Source organism: Chelonia mydas, chromosome 15, assembly GCF_015237465.2.
Source record: "Chelonia mydas isolate rCheMyd1 chromosome 15, rCheMyd1.pri.v2, whole genome shotgun sequence".
Classification (NCBI taxonomy): domain Eukaryota; kingdom Metazoa; phylum Chordata; order Testudines; family Cheloniidae; genus Chelonia; species Chelonia mydas.
Window position 1 is genome coordinate 25091464 of NC_057856.1, and position 16113 is coordinate 25107576.

At 43.0% G+C, this 16113-nt stretch overlaps 1 protein-coding gene across 3 annotated transcripts in view; it reads left to right on the forward strand.

The window, feature by feature from the left end:
- CDK2AP1 (cyclin dependent kinase 2 associated protein 1) overlaps positions 1–16113 on the forward strand; it is an 18290-nt gene continuing 2177 nt past the window's right edge. Inside the window, exons 1-4 of one of the 3 annotated variants that reach the window (XM_037878955.2) lie at positions 162–290; positions 10979–11061; positions 13414–13520; positions 14542–14668. In XM_037878955.2, the coding sequence (XP_037734883.1) occupies positions 13443–13520; positions 14542–14668 (205 nt within the window). In that variant the 5' untranslated portion in view covers positions 162–290; positions 10979–11061; positions 13414–13442. Of the gene's footprint in view, positions 291–7675; positions 8022–10978; positions 11062–13413; positions 13521–14541; positions 14669–16113 lie in introns of those variants that run through there. The other 2 variants (XM_007071619.4, XM_037878956.2) reach the window with 2 other exon arrangements.

Here is a 16113-nt window from a genome sequence, read left to right on the forward strand (position 1 = left end):
AGGAGGACCGTGGCTGGGAGAGACGTGTGAATGCCTTTTCTCCCCTAAAGTTTTTGGATGCATGTCTCCTAATGATGTATGGATGATATATTGCATTGTGGGTGTCAATATAAGTGACGGCCATATTTGCCGGTGCTGCTACCGCTGTAAACAACCCAAAGTGTCTGGGAGACACAGAGACGCTCCACGGAGTGTCAGGGCATTTTTCTTTCTTGCCTTTGCCATGTCTCTAGGAATGTCGTACAAGCCCAACCTGAACGCCCACCTCCCCGGGACTTCCATCAACCAGGGTAAGTCTCCGACGGCAACTGGAGGGCAAGTTTCCCAGCCCCTTTTCGGAGGCACCAGCAGAGCGCCGCGGTGCAGCGCGGATACCTGGGGAAAGCCCCGGACTGTAGTTTTTGTCCAGTTCTAGACGTAGGGTCAGATTCCCCGGAGCTGATTCATATCCGCCATTATTCCTAATCACCCGCGGCGCGGCGCTGCCCAAGGAGCAAACTTCGGCTCCCCCCCCCCCGACCCCCGCCGCCCCTCCCCGGGCCCCGCGGCGCCCCGCGCCCCGCCTGGCGCCCAGGTGCCGGCCGCCTCCGCGCGGCGCCGCTCGGTCGGTGGCTCTTTGGATCCGGCCGTTCGCTTTCCTCCATGATCGCCTCCCCAGGGCTGCTGATTGATCTGGATCAGGAATATTCTGTGCGCGGCTCAGCCGCGACCGCTGCTGGCGGGACGCTGCAAGTGCCTGGCCGCGCGTGGTGCGGGAGCCCCGCTTCCCCCTGCTCTCCGGGGCTTGGGGGGGGGCTCGCGCCCCGAGTGCCCCCCCCTTTTCTGCAGGGCTGCGCCCCGGAGCCGCTTTGAAACAGCCCCCTCCGCCCCGCCCCGAAACGGCCCCCTCTCCACCAGGGTTTGCCCTCAGGGGAGAGTCACTCAAAGTGCTGGAGTCTGGAGATTAGCCTGGGCTGGATAAGTCTTCCCCTACCAGCGTGAGACCCAGTTAGGAGCTTTGGAGAGCTTAATTTTTGTGAAAGAGGGCCTCCTTTTTATTTCATTTTATTTTTTCTGTCAGTGCTTGTTTTTATTCCCCATCTTTTCCACCACCCCCCTGCAAAGTTACTGGGGTGGAGTGAACTTTTTTATTTTCAAAGGTAGCCGTCATTTAAAAAAAATATATATAAAAAAAATTCTGCGGTGAACTTTGCTGCGTGTATGGGAGTGCGCGTGAAAGAGGGTGCGTGTGTAATTCGGAAAATTTGGAAGAAAGCAGCTGCACTTCACTGTAGGATATTTTCAGGCGATCCCGTATATCTGCACAAGACGGATATTAAAACAAAAAATGGAGAAGTTGTCTGTAACCGTTCTGGTTTTAACAGCTCGCTCACACATATAGTGTCTACAGGTCTGACATCAAAATATCAACAGGAAGAAATGTGACTTAAAAAAAAAAAAGGCAGAGAGAGAAGTTTTGATGTTTTAGAAGGGAATGGAAATATACTTCAGTGGTTTTGCAGCACTGTCTGTCATTCTGTTCCTGGGGTATTGATGAGCTAAAGGGATTAATTACATGTACCCCAAAGAAGCTACAAAGAGCGGCAATTTATAGCAGATCTCATTTTGCTGTAAGGAATTGTCACCAGCTGATAGAGAAGAAATGAACTGCAGCCTTGATCCTGCAAACACCTACACATGAGAATAGCTTGAAGCATGTGAGTAGCTGACTTAAATGGGTACTCAGGTGTGTACAATGAAGCATGTAAGTATTTGCAGGATCATGGCCTGAGATCAGTGTGCTACTTTTTAAAAAAAGCCAGGAAAAAGGCATGTTCTTGACTTCAAGATTCTTGTGACATACTAAAGCAATGTCACCAGAAAGAACCAAGCGATGGAACTGTTCCTTTTTGTGTCTCACTGCAGCCAATGTCTCATTCTCTAAAATACCTCCATAGAAGAGCAGGGACACTGAGCTTTTTGTTTTGATTTTTGGCTTACGTCATGGAGCGAGAGGAAAACACAAGGCTAACTGCACTTCAGATGAAAGCAACGGCTGAGACCATGGCAAACATGTTACTGAGACTATTGGTTTAAGTAACTTGGAAAGTTCTTTCTGTGATTTTTGTCGCTATCATTGTTCTGTCTATATGCCATGATTCAGGCTGTACGTTTCTTTCATTCAGTTTGTCCTCCTTTTTTAATGGCTTTTCAGCAGTCCCCTGTGAGGCTTCAGTGATCCCCGAACTTGTGCTTGTTTGATTCATGTTGTCCTTAACACCCACAGACTCTTTGCAATGAAAAATATTTTAATCAGTATCCAAAATGGACTCTCTCTTTCTCTCCATCTCCTGCCATTATCCCTCATGCACCAGCCCTTCCTCTAGCTAGTGGCGATGCCAGCATGATGGCCTGAGGCCAAGGGACTTAGACAAAGCAGTCCTTGCAGGGGCACACATTGCATTCACAGTGATGTGATTACAAATGGCTTCCCTCCTTGCTGGACCCTAATTCTGAGTTTCAGGAGGTTCCTTCTCTATTGTGTTTAAATTAAATGCCACCAGCTCAGCTAGAAGTGGAAATCCTGGGTTTGCTTCCAAACCTGGGGCTAGAGCATCCCTTTCCTTTGTATCCTGTGAAGGGGCTGAAAGCAGGACATCTGTCCCTTTGGCCTGAGATCAGCTCTGCAGAAGCTGCTCTGCGGGAACTTGGAGTGATTGGGGCTCAGGGCTTTGAGGGGATGCGGCCAGCTGGGGGTACCTATATAATAATGCCGAAGCTCTGTGCTGCAGGGTTTTTGGTGCAAGTGGGACTAGAGGGGCTGTGGTGCCATGTTTCTGAAGTCTGTGTCTTCACTGCACAGTTAACTTGTGTTATCTGCGCTCTGGTTAATTCCTCTCAACTAAGTTTAGCTCAAGTGAGAGTGGCCACTCTACAAAATAGCACGTGAGCTACCTGGGGTGGTTGTATTAGCAGCTGATGAGTTCTGCTAACCTGAGCTGCAGACTATACCACCAGGCAGGCCAGCCAACTCCAGTTAAAAGGTCCACCGCCCTGGGGTTTTTGTGTGTGGATGGGTCTCGAATTAGGGACAATGCTCAGGTTATAAGCCAAGTTTCTTGTGCAGTGAAGGCAAGCCTTGAGAGAGAGGAGAGCGGCCATAGGAGCAGGAAGGGCTGCAAAGGGTTAATGGGAGATCTTGGGATGACTGTGGGGATTCCCTGCAGATCTTGGGATGGCTGTGTAAGGAAAGTCTGTCTACTCCACAGGTAATGTAAACCCCCTCCCCAGCTATATGATCCTGGGGGCACTCCAGGGGCCTGATTCTCCACTGCCTTGCAGCTTTGTCATTTACACTCATTCAAAGAGAGAGTAATTTGCTTCCAAAGCGGAATTTTACACTGGCTCTGAACTTGCTTTGCCCAGACCTGAGTGATGATGCAAAGCTCAGGGCAGTGGGGGTTTAGGCCCCATGTGATTAAACTTGCAGTGTTTTTCCAGGTATCTGTAGTCTTCCCATGGGACTTTCCACTCTGGAGCTTGGGCTCTTGTGGTATAACGTTCAGTGCTGGTCCTGTGTTTATAAACCAGCCTCTCACAGACAAGTTCTTAATCTCAAACACAAAACCTTCTGTTTTTTAAGGTCCTCTTTATTATCTCACTCGCTTTTTTTGTTTTGTTTAGTTTAAACAGGGTTAGAGGTATTATGGCTGTATTTTGTTTGTGCACCAGCATCTTTAATAATTTTACCTGGAATCTGCACAGCTCTGGGAATGGTATTTGCAAGGCGCATACTGTATCCGTCTTTTTTTTTTTTTTTTTGCTCTGAACCCGCAGCAATTGCAGCTTAAACTGCCCCCCTCCCCAACAAAATGCGAAGATCAGAGTGAAGTTTTAAAACTTCCATGTGTAGGATCATGTTCCAGCAGATTATAATGATGTTAAGATAGCAGGCTGCATCCCGGATCCACATTGTTCAACAGCAACCCTTTAAACAGAAAAAATATTGTAACCTAGGACTTCCATAGTTCTCACTGTGCTTGCAGTGTCACCACTCAAAACTTTACAGTGACTGAGATTCTCCTGTTCCAGAAGCACAGGTACCTCCCGCCACTTGAGCCAAAAGAGAATCTCCATTATCTGGTATCAGTATAGTAGGGGTACAACACGACTGAGAGTTCTGATTCCAGCCAGTAGAGGGCAGTGGAACATATGCACCCGCTAGCTACTCTCTTATGTCCAATAATATGTTACATTATTAACATTAAGGTTCTGACTTAGCTCCATGAACAAAGTGCTTCCTTAATGTTCTTTGTGTAATTATATTCAACGTGCTCCTGTTGTCCTTATTCAGGTTTTATGGAGGGGGGAGTCGATTGTGCCACAGGAGTGCAGAAAATGAAGTAATCTGTTAAGATATCAGTTTGTGGAAGCTTTTACATATTAAACTATGCTAGACACAAGGAGTAATTTGTGGGCATTATATTTAACATTCGTTTTCCAGATTTATATATATATATTCCAGATTTATAAATATATATATATTTTTTAAACTCTCTCTTGTCTTGGATTCACTTTTTCAAAGATTCGCAGTGGCATTGTTTTTATGACTGTAATTCAATTTGCTAAAATGTAATACAGCGCTTGCTCACTATTCACTGGAAGTCCAAGTCGTTAAAAATAGTCTGAAAAGAGCTGAGCTAAACATGCTGAGTAGTTTACTTTTTCCAGATGTAACTCACCTGGTCTCTTATCAAGTGAGTGCCTCCCTCCCCCCAATTCTCCCCCCCCCCCCAAATAGAAATAGATAATGGCAGGGGGACACTGACGGGTGTTTTTTTGCTGGTTTGAGCCAAAAGGGGTGTGGAATTACCAAATATGAATTACGTTTTGTCTGTGTATAAATATGAATTACCTTTGTCTGTGTCTAAAATGTTAAAGCTTAAAAGAGGTTCTTTGGCTGTTGCAGAAAAACAACCTGAGCATTTTTTGTTTGTTTTTGTTTTTAAGGAAATGGCCTGATTCTCATTTACCTTCCATTGACACCAAAGCCCCTTTCCAGGCTCTGGCAGTGTAAAAGGGATTTAAAGTGGGTGTAAATACAAAGTAAATAAATAGATATAATGCACGTTGCATTTACACAGCTAGAGCACTGTGAAGGGGACTTTGTAAAGAGGATCAGTCCCAATATTTCCTACTAAAATGGCTTTTTTATTGTTTGTTTGTTTAAATATGCAGTGGGACTGGAGTGTTTAGGGGAATTGGTAATGGGACACAGAGTGTTTCACTGTGAGGTTGGCAGTGCCTGTCCTGCTTTGCCCTGGTGCTGAAATAGGGTCTGCCTGCATAGACACTGATGCCCATGTGGCATCTCCATTTCTGTTATTCTAATCATTTAGGACTGGAAGGGACCTTGAATCAATTTCTAGTCCAACTCCCTACACTGAGGCAGGACCACATAAACCTAGACCATCCCTGACAGGTGTTTGTCCAACCTGTTCTTAGAAACTTCCAATGATGGGGATACCACAACCTCCCTTGGAAGGTATTTCAAAGATTAACTATCTTTATAGTTAGAAAGTTTTTCCTAATAACTAACCTAAATCTCCCTTGATGCAGATTTAGCCCATTACTTCTTGTCCTACCTTCAGTGGACATGGAGAACAATAGATCACCATCCTCTTTTTATACTAGCCCTTAACATATTTGAAGACTATTAGCAGGTCCCCTCTCAGTCTTCTTTTCTGAAGACGAAACATACTTTGCGCTTGTCTTCATTAAATTTAATCTTGTTGATTTCAGACCAATTCTCCAGTTTGTCCAGATGGTTTTGAGTTTTAATCCTCTTTTCCTAAGTGCTCGTAACCCCTCCCAGCCTGGTGTTATTCACACATTTTATAGGCATACTCTCCATTTGATTAGCCAAGTCATTAATGAAAATATTGAATAATGCCAGATCCAGAACTGGACCCTACTAGATACGCCCTCCCAGTTTGACAGTGAACCATTGATGATTGCTAGACCATACTCAGAGTAATCAGTTTTGCACCCACCTTTTAATAATTTTATCTAGACCACATTTCCCTAGTTTGCTTCTGAGAACATTATGTGGGACTGTCCAAAGCCTTACAAAAACCAAGATACATCACATCTACACCTTCCCCCCCCATCCACTAAGCTAGTAACCCTGTCAGAGAAGGAAGTTAGGCTGGTGTGGCGTTATTCATTCTTGACAAATCCGTGTTGGCTGTTACTTATAAACCTATTATCCTCTAGGTGCTTACCATTTGATTGTTTAATAATGTTCCAGTATCTTTCCCGGTATCAAAGTTAGGTTGACTGGTCTGTAATTCCCTGGGTCTCTTGGTTCCCCTTTTTAAAGATAGGTACCATGTTTGCCCTTCTCCACCTGTCCTCCAACAGATTGCAGTGAAATTTTGTATAAATGAAGCCAAAATGTTTTGAGTGCTAAGAATTCATGTTCTTTCCTTCTAAGTTTGAACACTAAAACCACAATTCAGACTGATGCGATTGTAAAATGGCCAGATTCCACAAATTGGGCCCAGCATCCGGGGTGAAATCCTGGCCCCACTGATTTATCTCCTTGTGGGTAGTCACTTCCACCTGTGCCCAGGAGCTGTAGAATTCCACCCAATCAAAAAGGCAGCAGTTTGCCCAGAGTACAAGGCAGTGGAGGAATTTACCCAGTGAGCTTAATTCTGCTGTCACTTAAACCAGGTTTACATGGCTGCGACACCAATAAGTTCAATAGGATTATTTCTTATTTACATTGGTGGGTTTGAGAGTAGAATCAGGCCTATATGTTCATTACACAGTCTTAGTTGGGCATATGTGTTAAACTCACAATTAATCCACTTGTATTCAAAATGCAACTTAAGATGAACTGGCTTTTTCTTAGGGCTGAGAGTTGTGTGGGGGGTTTTGTTTTTAAGAAAAAGCTTTTATTTTCTGCTCTAAGAAATATCAGGTTTTGCCTTTATTTATTTATTGCCAGAGGATTCTATGGATGACTAGACAAGTGTGTGGGGGATTTACATCACAAGAAGATGACTGCTGAGCAATTGAGAGGGGAGCAGGTTTTTATCCAGACTCTTTAAGATGTGTTTTTTAACTCCCCGTTTTTGCTCAAGTGCTTGTCAAACACTTGGGATAAAAGCACTTTGTGAAAAATTCAGACCTCCTGCAGAGGCACTGTGGGATAATTGCATGGATTTTCTCCAGCAAGCACCAAAATATTCACAGATTTTGTACCAGTATAAATACTTTAGTTAAAATAATAAAATCAACCCCCTAACTAAATAGTTATACTTGTCGGACCCCTAGTGTGGACACAATTATACTGGAATAAATTCCTTATATTTGTATAGTTTTTTCCCCTTCCCATACAGGAATAACTATACTGCTAGAAGCATCTGTAACTGTATGCAAGTGGAGGTGGGAACGTGTACCACTTTAACTACATCTGTGTAATTAAAGCAGTACAAATACTTAGTGTAGACAAGGGCGCAGTTAAGCAGCACAGTAGGTTTGGATGCGATAAACATGCCACATGGTTGTGTGGTGACAAAAGCTGCCACCATGTGGCTGTAACTGTCTGTGTGTGTTGTAAGCAGATCAGATGAGAGTGCCTTGACCTGGCTACAGAAACACAGTTTACTTTGCAGGATGCACAGGGTTTTGTGAGCTCTCCAAGCACAACCTGACTTCCCATCCACTTCACTTGCTGGCAACCGCAGTAGATTTAAAAATGCAAATTCTCATCAACCACATAAGTGAAACCAGAGAGATTTGGAGGAGCAGCTCTGCAGGAAGGAAGAGGAGTTAAAGGCAGGGCAGCTGCGTGGAAGGCATATAGCTCCATCCAGCTTCTACTGAAGTCAGTGGAAAGGTTCCTGTTGCCTTCTGTGGGAGCTGGGTTGGGCATATAGGGCTTGATTCCAGGCCTGCTGAAGTCTATGGGACCTTTCCATTTACTTGAATTTTACTGCGTGTTGAATCAGGCTGAGAGAGAGCAGCTGGAGGTAAGTTGGGGGGCTGGAATGGGGAGGATTGGGAGTAAATGTGATAACAGTCGTTCCAAGAGTGCAACTGAATCTTGAGGGGAGGGGATGTTTGAGTCTGAGGAGTGCAACTAGCATCTGTCATTCCTCCAGAGGCTCTGGTGACAGTTGTACTCCAGCATTAGTCTCTATTCTCGGTATTGCTAACTGCCAGCATTCAAAAGTAATGAGTCAGGTCCCAAAATTATGAGATTGTCCCTTAAAATCATGAGATTGAGAAAATATACATTTGGCGTTCTTGTTTGACATGTGGTTTTTGAACCTTTGGGGGCACTCAGATGACTTTTTCAAGCTTTTTTTCCTGCAATCAAAAGAAACTGAAACTTAAAAACATCTCTTTTTAAACTTCTCTAAAAATTGCTAAAAACTTCTCTTTTTAAAAAAATATGCAAGCTGAGATTCTCATATGATCACTTTCCCCCAGCATCTGGAGCATTAAGAAGAACATCAAATAGTGCAAGGCTTGTGATAAATCCGTGAGCGTTGTCAGCACTGTTTACATCTAAAGATAGATAAATCAGCATGCCTATCATCTAGTCCCCCGGGCCCCTGGATAGAACAATACTTGCACCCCTCCTTTATCAATACCAATAGCATGGATTGGCTACCAGCCTAGAGTTAAGCAACATGGGTATCCCAAAATTGCCACCATCAGACCTTACACCCTGCGGTGAAGATCAGCAGCCTTGACCTCAGTTGCATCAACCTGGGGAATGAATTTGAGTTGTCCCTGCCCCTCCTACTCTCCCTTCCACGTCTACTGGGACCTGGAGCAGTATGTTCTCACTGATGTTCAGGTCTAGAGTCTGACTCCAGCTAGCCTCATCCCTGGTGCTGGCAGAGGGAGGAAGCTGCTCAGGTAGCCTGAACAGAAGCCATATAGCGCTCTGCAGATCTCATCAGCACTTTGGATCAGCCCAGGGCGCAGACAGGATGCCCGAGAAATATGACATCTGAATGCCATGATCGATCTTTCACCCTCTTCTATGGAGTACAGTCATTTTGACATCTTGACCTGGTCTCCTATGACTTAGGATGCCATATAGGGCTCGCTGGCCTGGTTTTGCTGCTCATTATAATGACAGGAGCCAGGAAATGTAATTTGAAATCTATTAAATGCTTCAAATGTATTTTGGATTAACTAAGTAAAAACATCTAAGACCCAGGACCCTTCTAGGGGATTAAGGGGAGAGTTGAGAGGGTGAGAAAAGGCCAAGGTCCATTACCCCTCACCAGACATTAATTCTCAGGACATACCTTGCACTCAAGCTCGTTAGGATCACAACCGCGTTTTAAATAAATACGAAAATTTGGTTTTCTTTTTATTCTGTCGAGTCCCACTCCCTCCCCCACTCCCTCGGGGAATGACGGGCAGGCGTCTGACATGGTCGCTTGCAGCACATGAAGAACTGGTATCACAGCCAAGCTAAATCCCTTTCTTTGTTCTCTGTGCCTGCTGCTACTGATAAAGTGGTTGGCGCATGGCATTATGTCTTATTACATTTTTGATGCAGACTGCAAAGAAACAGGTAAACTCACCATGGTTACCACTACTTGTCATTCGGCAGGACATTCTTTACTCTGTAATGGCCTCTAGTGTCTGCATCACAGCTTTGCATATGCTGTGGGTAAAGTAGACAATACAGTGTCCCTGGCTGCTCCAGTGCCAAAATTACATTGATCTGATTATTAATGAGAGGTGATGCACTTGGTGTCACTAAAATCCCAGTGCCAATCCCTTTCCCATAGCTCTCTGACAGGATCAGGTTTTTAGCAATTTCTCCTTATTGGTTGTACACTTTTTCCTTTAATGCTCCTTCAGCCACTGTCAAAATCTGCAGCTACTCTGTACTGCAATGCCATATTGTCAGTGTCCAGATCTGTGAAACTTTCTCATGCAGCACCTTGCTGTGGTGTCACTGCTTTGTCTCAATGCATCAGGCACCTGATGGTTTTTGTTCTTATCTGTACGCTCCTTGTGTTGTAATCTTGACTTCTATCCAGGCTGGGAACCTGACATAGTTCCAATTAACATGGTCTAAGCAGGAGATCAATGAGATGTCTGTTCTGTATTGTTGTTAAAAGCAGCCAGCGGAAACAAATAATGTTAGTTGTTTTCTACTTCTTCTTCTTTCTTTTTTTTTTTACTTCGTAGCCAATAGGAAAGGTGTGTTGGCTAGTTGCTAGGACAGGTGACTGGAGACTGGACTCCTGAATGTCTTGTCCTTGTAAACCAGGGATAGGCAACTTATGGCCCGCAGGCCGAAGGCGGCAGGGGAGCTGATTTTCAGTGTCACTCATGCTACCCCGGTCCTGGCCACCGGTTCGGGGGGGGGGCTCTGCATTTTAATTTAATTTTAAATGAAGCTTCTTAAACATTTTAAAAACCTTATTTACTTTACATACAATAGTTTAGTTATATATTACAGACTTATAGAAAGAGACCTTCTAAAAACGTGAGAATGTATCACTGGCATGCGAAACCTTAAATTAGAATGAATAAATGAAGACTCGGCACACCACTTCTGAAAGGTTGCCGATCCCTGTTGTAAACTGATTGACCCTGTAAATGCCTTTCCGCCCAGGTGGGGGGCTTATTACTGCAAACCGTTCCGCAGACTTCAATTAGACTTTTCAGAATCACTTAGTAGCAAGCATTCACAGGATTGGGCCCAGGCTTTGTGACTGGAGGGAAAGACACTTAACCCACCTATGCCCAGTTTTGTTTTCTGTAAAATGGGCATAACCAAAATCCCCTTCCTTACAGCGTGCTGGGCTAACTAATGGTGGTAAAGCGTTATGAGACCCTTGGAGAAAAGGTGCTACTTCCCACAAAGTAGCATCATGGAGGTCGGTTCGACATCATTCTTATAGATTTTGGAAAGGTCGGGTAAAATGCGGATATAAAAATATTGCAGGTGTAAGTGTGTCCTGAGACGACAACCCACGTTACAGAGTGTAAGAATGGAGAACGTTAAGGTGTACCATCGCTAGGAAAAAGGTATGTTCATACCTCATGTTAGCAACCCTTTCAAGACAAGGCAGTCTGTAATTTTTCAAACAAATTAGCAGATTGAGCTAAAGGTTAAAGGGGAGATGAGTCTTCAGCTCAAGCAACTGACTCATGAAAAAGCTACAGACCGCCTTGTCTTCACTAGGATTTTATCTCGCATTAGCTAACTCAAGTTAAGAACACCCTTTCTTTTTGTAGTGAAGACCAGGCCATCATGGTTCCCTGTGATTGCTACAGAAGCACAATGATACTTTCAAAATGAGGAAGATTAGACTCATGGTTCCATCATGCACTCAATAGCACTTCTTACAGAGTGATCTCTGCTTCCTCTGATGGTGTCCTTGCAAAAATAAATAAGAGTCAGGAGTAGAACACTAAACGGAACAAAATGACTCTCATGTCAAATCCTTTTCATTTGTATTTCACTTAAATTCCAAATAGGGCCACGGACATGGGAAGGGAGTGGGAAAAGCCTTGGAATTTTCAGGGAAGAGGTTTGTAGAGAAGGGAGTTGGTGTGTCTGGGTGGCTGCAGAGAAAGCCTGGACAGAGGGAAGCTACAGTAGGAGCAGGAACATTTGAAGGGGAAGAGGAGAGAAAGAACAGCTAGCCATGATGATATAAATCCCCCTTAGGGATTGCAGAATCTGACCTACTTGGGCAGAACTCCCAATAAGGTTATGAAAACAAGCAGCAGGATTGGGACCCTTATATGCCTTTTTATTTTTCATGGTGCATTTTCCTGAAAAGGATGATAGAAGATGACTGAGGAGGCTGTTTCAGTGGGCAGACGAGATGAGATCAATAGGTGCCATTAGCAGACTCACATGGACAGAGGTTGAGCCCTTAAATCAGCAGTACACAACACTGGATCTGTCTATCATGTGCATTTCCCCCCAAAATTTTGAATTTTAGAAACTGATTAAGGAATCTGTTCAGATTCTCTTCTACCGGGGCAGATCTTTGACTGATAACACTGGCAAACCCATTAAATTAGGTCCTGTAACTCTTTGTTAATTTAAAAAGCCACCTTAACTTATGGAATAATAAAGGACACAAAAGGTTTTGGGTTTATTTGGGGGGAGAGTAGGAGGAATGTTCCTGTGCAGTGTGAGTAACTCACCTTGAACTCCTTCAGGAAAAGATGCAATCGTTCAGAAAGTGCCAAGTATAGCAGCTATCTTTTGAGGAACCTATTATTTTTAAAATAATCAAGATGGAACATTAAGTAGATAATTACTTCTATTACTTTACGATCCATGCAAGATTTATTGACTCTAGAAGTAATATCTGTCAGTATTTACCTAAAGGGACCATAAAGTTTGATAATGACAAAAGTAAATATATGTTCATAATAAGAATGTTCTGTCAGTGCAGTTTAACTTCACACAGAAGTCTGACGATCTTGTGAAATATCAGACTTAATAACAAAAAAAGTGGTGTTATATTAGTGATATCTTTCCTTGGTTTATTTGCATAGCCCAATCCTACTGGTGAAAAATGTTTGACATCACACAAGAGATGAATGTGATGAACAATATTCACTGCTGATGTCACACAATAAATAGTTGTGGGGTTAGCTCAAAATAGCTTTTAGGGTGATTTGCATTGCAAATGTGATGACAATTTGAGTTGTAAAATTATAGCCATATTTACAGTAAGTCTATACAGAACATTTAATTTTATATAGTGTTGCATTTTTAACAGTACAAATGATATAACTAGGCATGGCAGAACTAAATTTTTACTTTTTCAGTGTTTATTTTTGAGCATTTTTTTCTATTAGTGATTTAAATATTCACAGTTGTGCAAAATGATGGGGTGTGGGTCAGACAGTAGATGCTAAGATTCAGAAAATTTAAACTTTATAACCATTAAAACACAAATTGCCAACATCACATGTCAAAATATACCAAGTAAATATCCTTAAATCAAACTCTTAAGTTCTCAAGCAGTGTTTTTCTTACTTTGCCTATCTATAAATTGTGATTATCATCAATGGAAGAATTTTTGTCATGGGTTTGTGTGTGTTTGGTGACATGATCATTTACCGACATTTACCGATTAAAAATCTAATCCTTCCAATGCTAGATATATCTGTAATGTTTTAGCCTGCACTACTTTCACATGTACAGTGTTCCCTATAGGATGATTACTTTAACTGTCTGTACTGTTTTGCAGTGAACAGTGTGACTCTTGAGTTAGTGATCTGGAAAAAAATGTTGACAGGTTACTGTTTGTTTAAAAACAACATCACCTCACTGAATTATGCCCCAATGGGTATTGACTAATTCATCCTTAGATAATAAATCTTGCTTTCCTATTTTTTCTTCCTCAAAAGCTGGAAGTGTTCACTCTCCCTCCACAAGTATGGCAACCTCTGCACAATACAGACAACTTATAAATGATTATGGACCTCCGTCTCTAGGCTATACACAAGGGATGCAGGTAAAATTCCAATTTTTTTTAAAAATTGTATTGGTGATGAGGTTTGAGCGATAGTATGAATCACATGTGGCATGTAGACTGATGTGACCCACCCTTGCTTTGAAATGAAATACAAATGGCAGACAGATTCATCACATGCATCCTGGTTTCATATTAGACTAACTGTAGTGCTCACTGGGGGTTATAGAATCATATGTAAGTCTGGAAGGGACTTCAAGAGGTCGTCTAATCCATCCTCCCATGCTGAGGCAGGGTATTTATTAACTAACCACAAGTCCCTGCCAACCGGTGAACCTTGATGTGAGTTGTGTTTGAAGACAAAGGCACAGGTATAAAATGATCAAAGATTATAATCTGATGGTAAAGGCTGCAACAAACAGGACTCTATTAGTATGACTTTTAAAATACAAAATCATATTTAATATTAAATATATTTCTAACTGTAAATTAAGATTTACACCAGCAAAACAATGTTATAAAATGCATGATCCAAACCTTCCTGTTGGCTGCTACAAGAATCTAACTGGTCAACTTTTGTGGAGTGGCTTCTACCATTTAACAGGGAGAAGGAGGCCTTCTCTTGGCATATGGACAGCTTTCTTCTCTCTCTCTCTTACTGACTCCCCACCTATTTTAACATACTCTGAAAACATGTCTGGTCAGTTTTTGCCTGTACTACTACTTAAAATTAGAACAAATGGAGGGAGAGAGAGATGAACTTGAGCGTTGGGTTAGTTAATGATTTGCAATACTGTTCGGATGAAATGTTAAAAGGTCCCAGCCCTGCAGTCAGATCTGCCCTGATAGATCCTTGCAACTGCATGGTACCTCATCGTATCTGATTGCAGGAGCAGGGGCTAAAGCAGCATCGTGTTTAAAATCCTGTAAAACTATAAACTTGATGCATTTAGTGCAAGTGACCATGATCAACTGGAGCACATTATGAAATAGATTCTTATGATTTCTTTAATCTGCTATTTTTTGCTATGTATAATTCAGATTAATTTCTTTCAAACTGTAGGGTACCAGCAGCAGTCAAGTACCACAAAGCAAATATGCAGAACTTCTAGCTATCATAGAAGAATTAGGAAAAGAAATTAGACCTACATATGCTGGAAGTAAAAGTGCCATGGAGAGGCTAAAACGAGGTAATTTTTTTTATTAGAATGGACAGTTTTTTGGATCCATTATTTCCAAACCGTTTCCCCACATCCCTTACTTCAGAGATGGGGAAACTTACAGCTGGCTTGACTTAGTGTGTTTAGTTACGAGTCGCTGGTTTAACATAGTTTAGCAATAGCCCATTCACTTTCCACGTGACCAACCAATGACTGAATGGATTTCATGTGCACAGAGGGGAGTATAGGTTAGTGTAACTTGCACCTTTTTCCAGCCCCCTCACTGTGTACATAACATCAGTGAAGGCTCCCAAAAGACTTACTTAGAATCGCCTAAACTCTCTTCCATAGACTCCAAACCATGTACCAAAGTATCACTTATACATCACTTTTCCAGCTGGCCCACTTAATCTTAACTGAATGTATCTTTGCTTGAAGAGATTCTGTGCTGTGGTAACTTGCATATTGAGGGGCCTGTAGAGAGGAGTGTAGGGGGGAAAAGCAAACAGGAGGCTAACATTGAACTAGCCAGCATCTTCCTCTGTCACATGTATTTCTACTCCTCCTGGCTCCTCTGTTTGTAAGTTCCACCTGCTTAGACTGCCTCATATGTCAGTAAGCAGATGTAAGTACATCTAAGGGAGCCTGAAGCTACTAGAGTCTAAGGGCCCAGTTCATCCATGGTCCACAGTTCCTTTTGGCCAGCAAAAGAGGGTAGTGAGTCTCCTTTCCTCTCCGTTGGGGAAATCACTGCATGCCCTACAGCTGGTGTAGCCAGCTCCACACCATCCCCTGCAGGAGGCATGTCAAGGACATTCCTGAAGTGCTGCTGGAGTGACCCATAAGGGCCATGGACAGCTCAATGCAAGGTAGTTCCCCAAGCTGCTCTGTCCTGTGCCAGAGGCTAAAATGGTCTCTGGTTAGCCCAGCAGCTGGGTGGTGCAAAAGTGGCATTAAGCCAGCTGTACGTAAGGCCCAACCATTAAGGGGAGAGTAATATATCTACCACAATGTGCAATAAAATGAATAGGAGCTGTTCTTGGAAGGGATGTAATAAAGTCTGCTGATAAGAGTGGTAAAGTGGAATCTGGGCTGACTAAAATCAATGTTGCAGGAGTCTCTTTATTGCACTGGCTGAGTCAGTGTCAAAATAGATCAAGAATGGCTATAGGCCAATGAGAAGGACGTAGAAGAAACTTGGAAAAGTTCAGACTGTCAGCATGAACAATTGCTTGCTGAACAGTTGAGTTGCTAGATTAAAGTTGTGCTTTCCTACATTACAGCATGTATTTATATAGGGATCATGGATATCAGCCAGTTTTTCTGACATCTTCTGACTCAAAAACTTGCCCACTCAATAGTGGAGGAGGTTCCTACGAGGAGGAATTAAGTGTGTGGGTGTGGGGAGCATACAGTAGTATGATGGGGTGGGGCTGGGGGAATCTTGCAGGTGTCCCGCACAGGAGCGGGAAGGT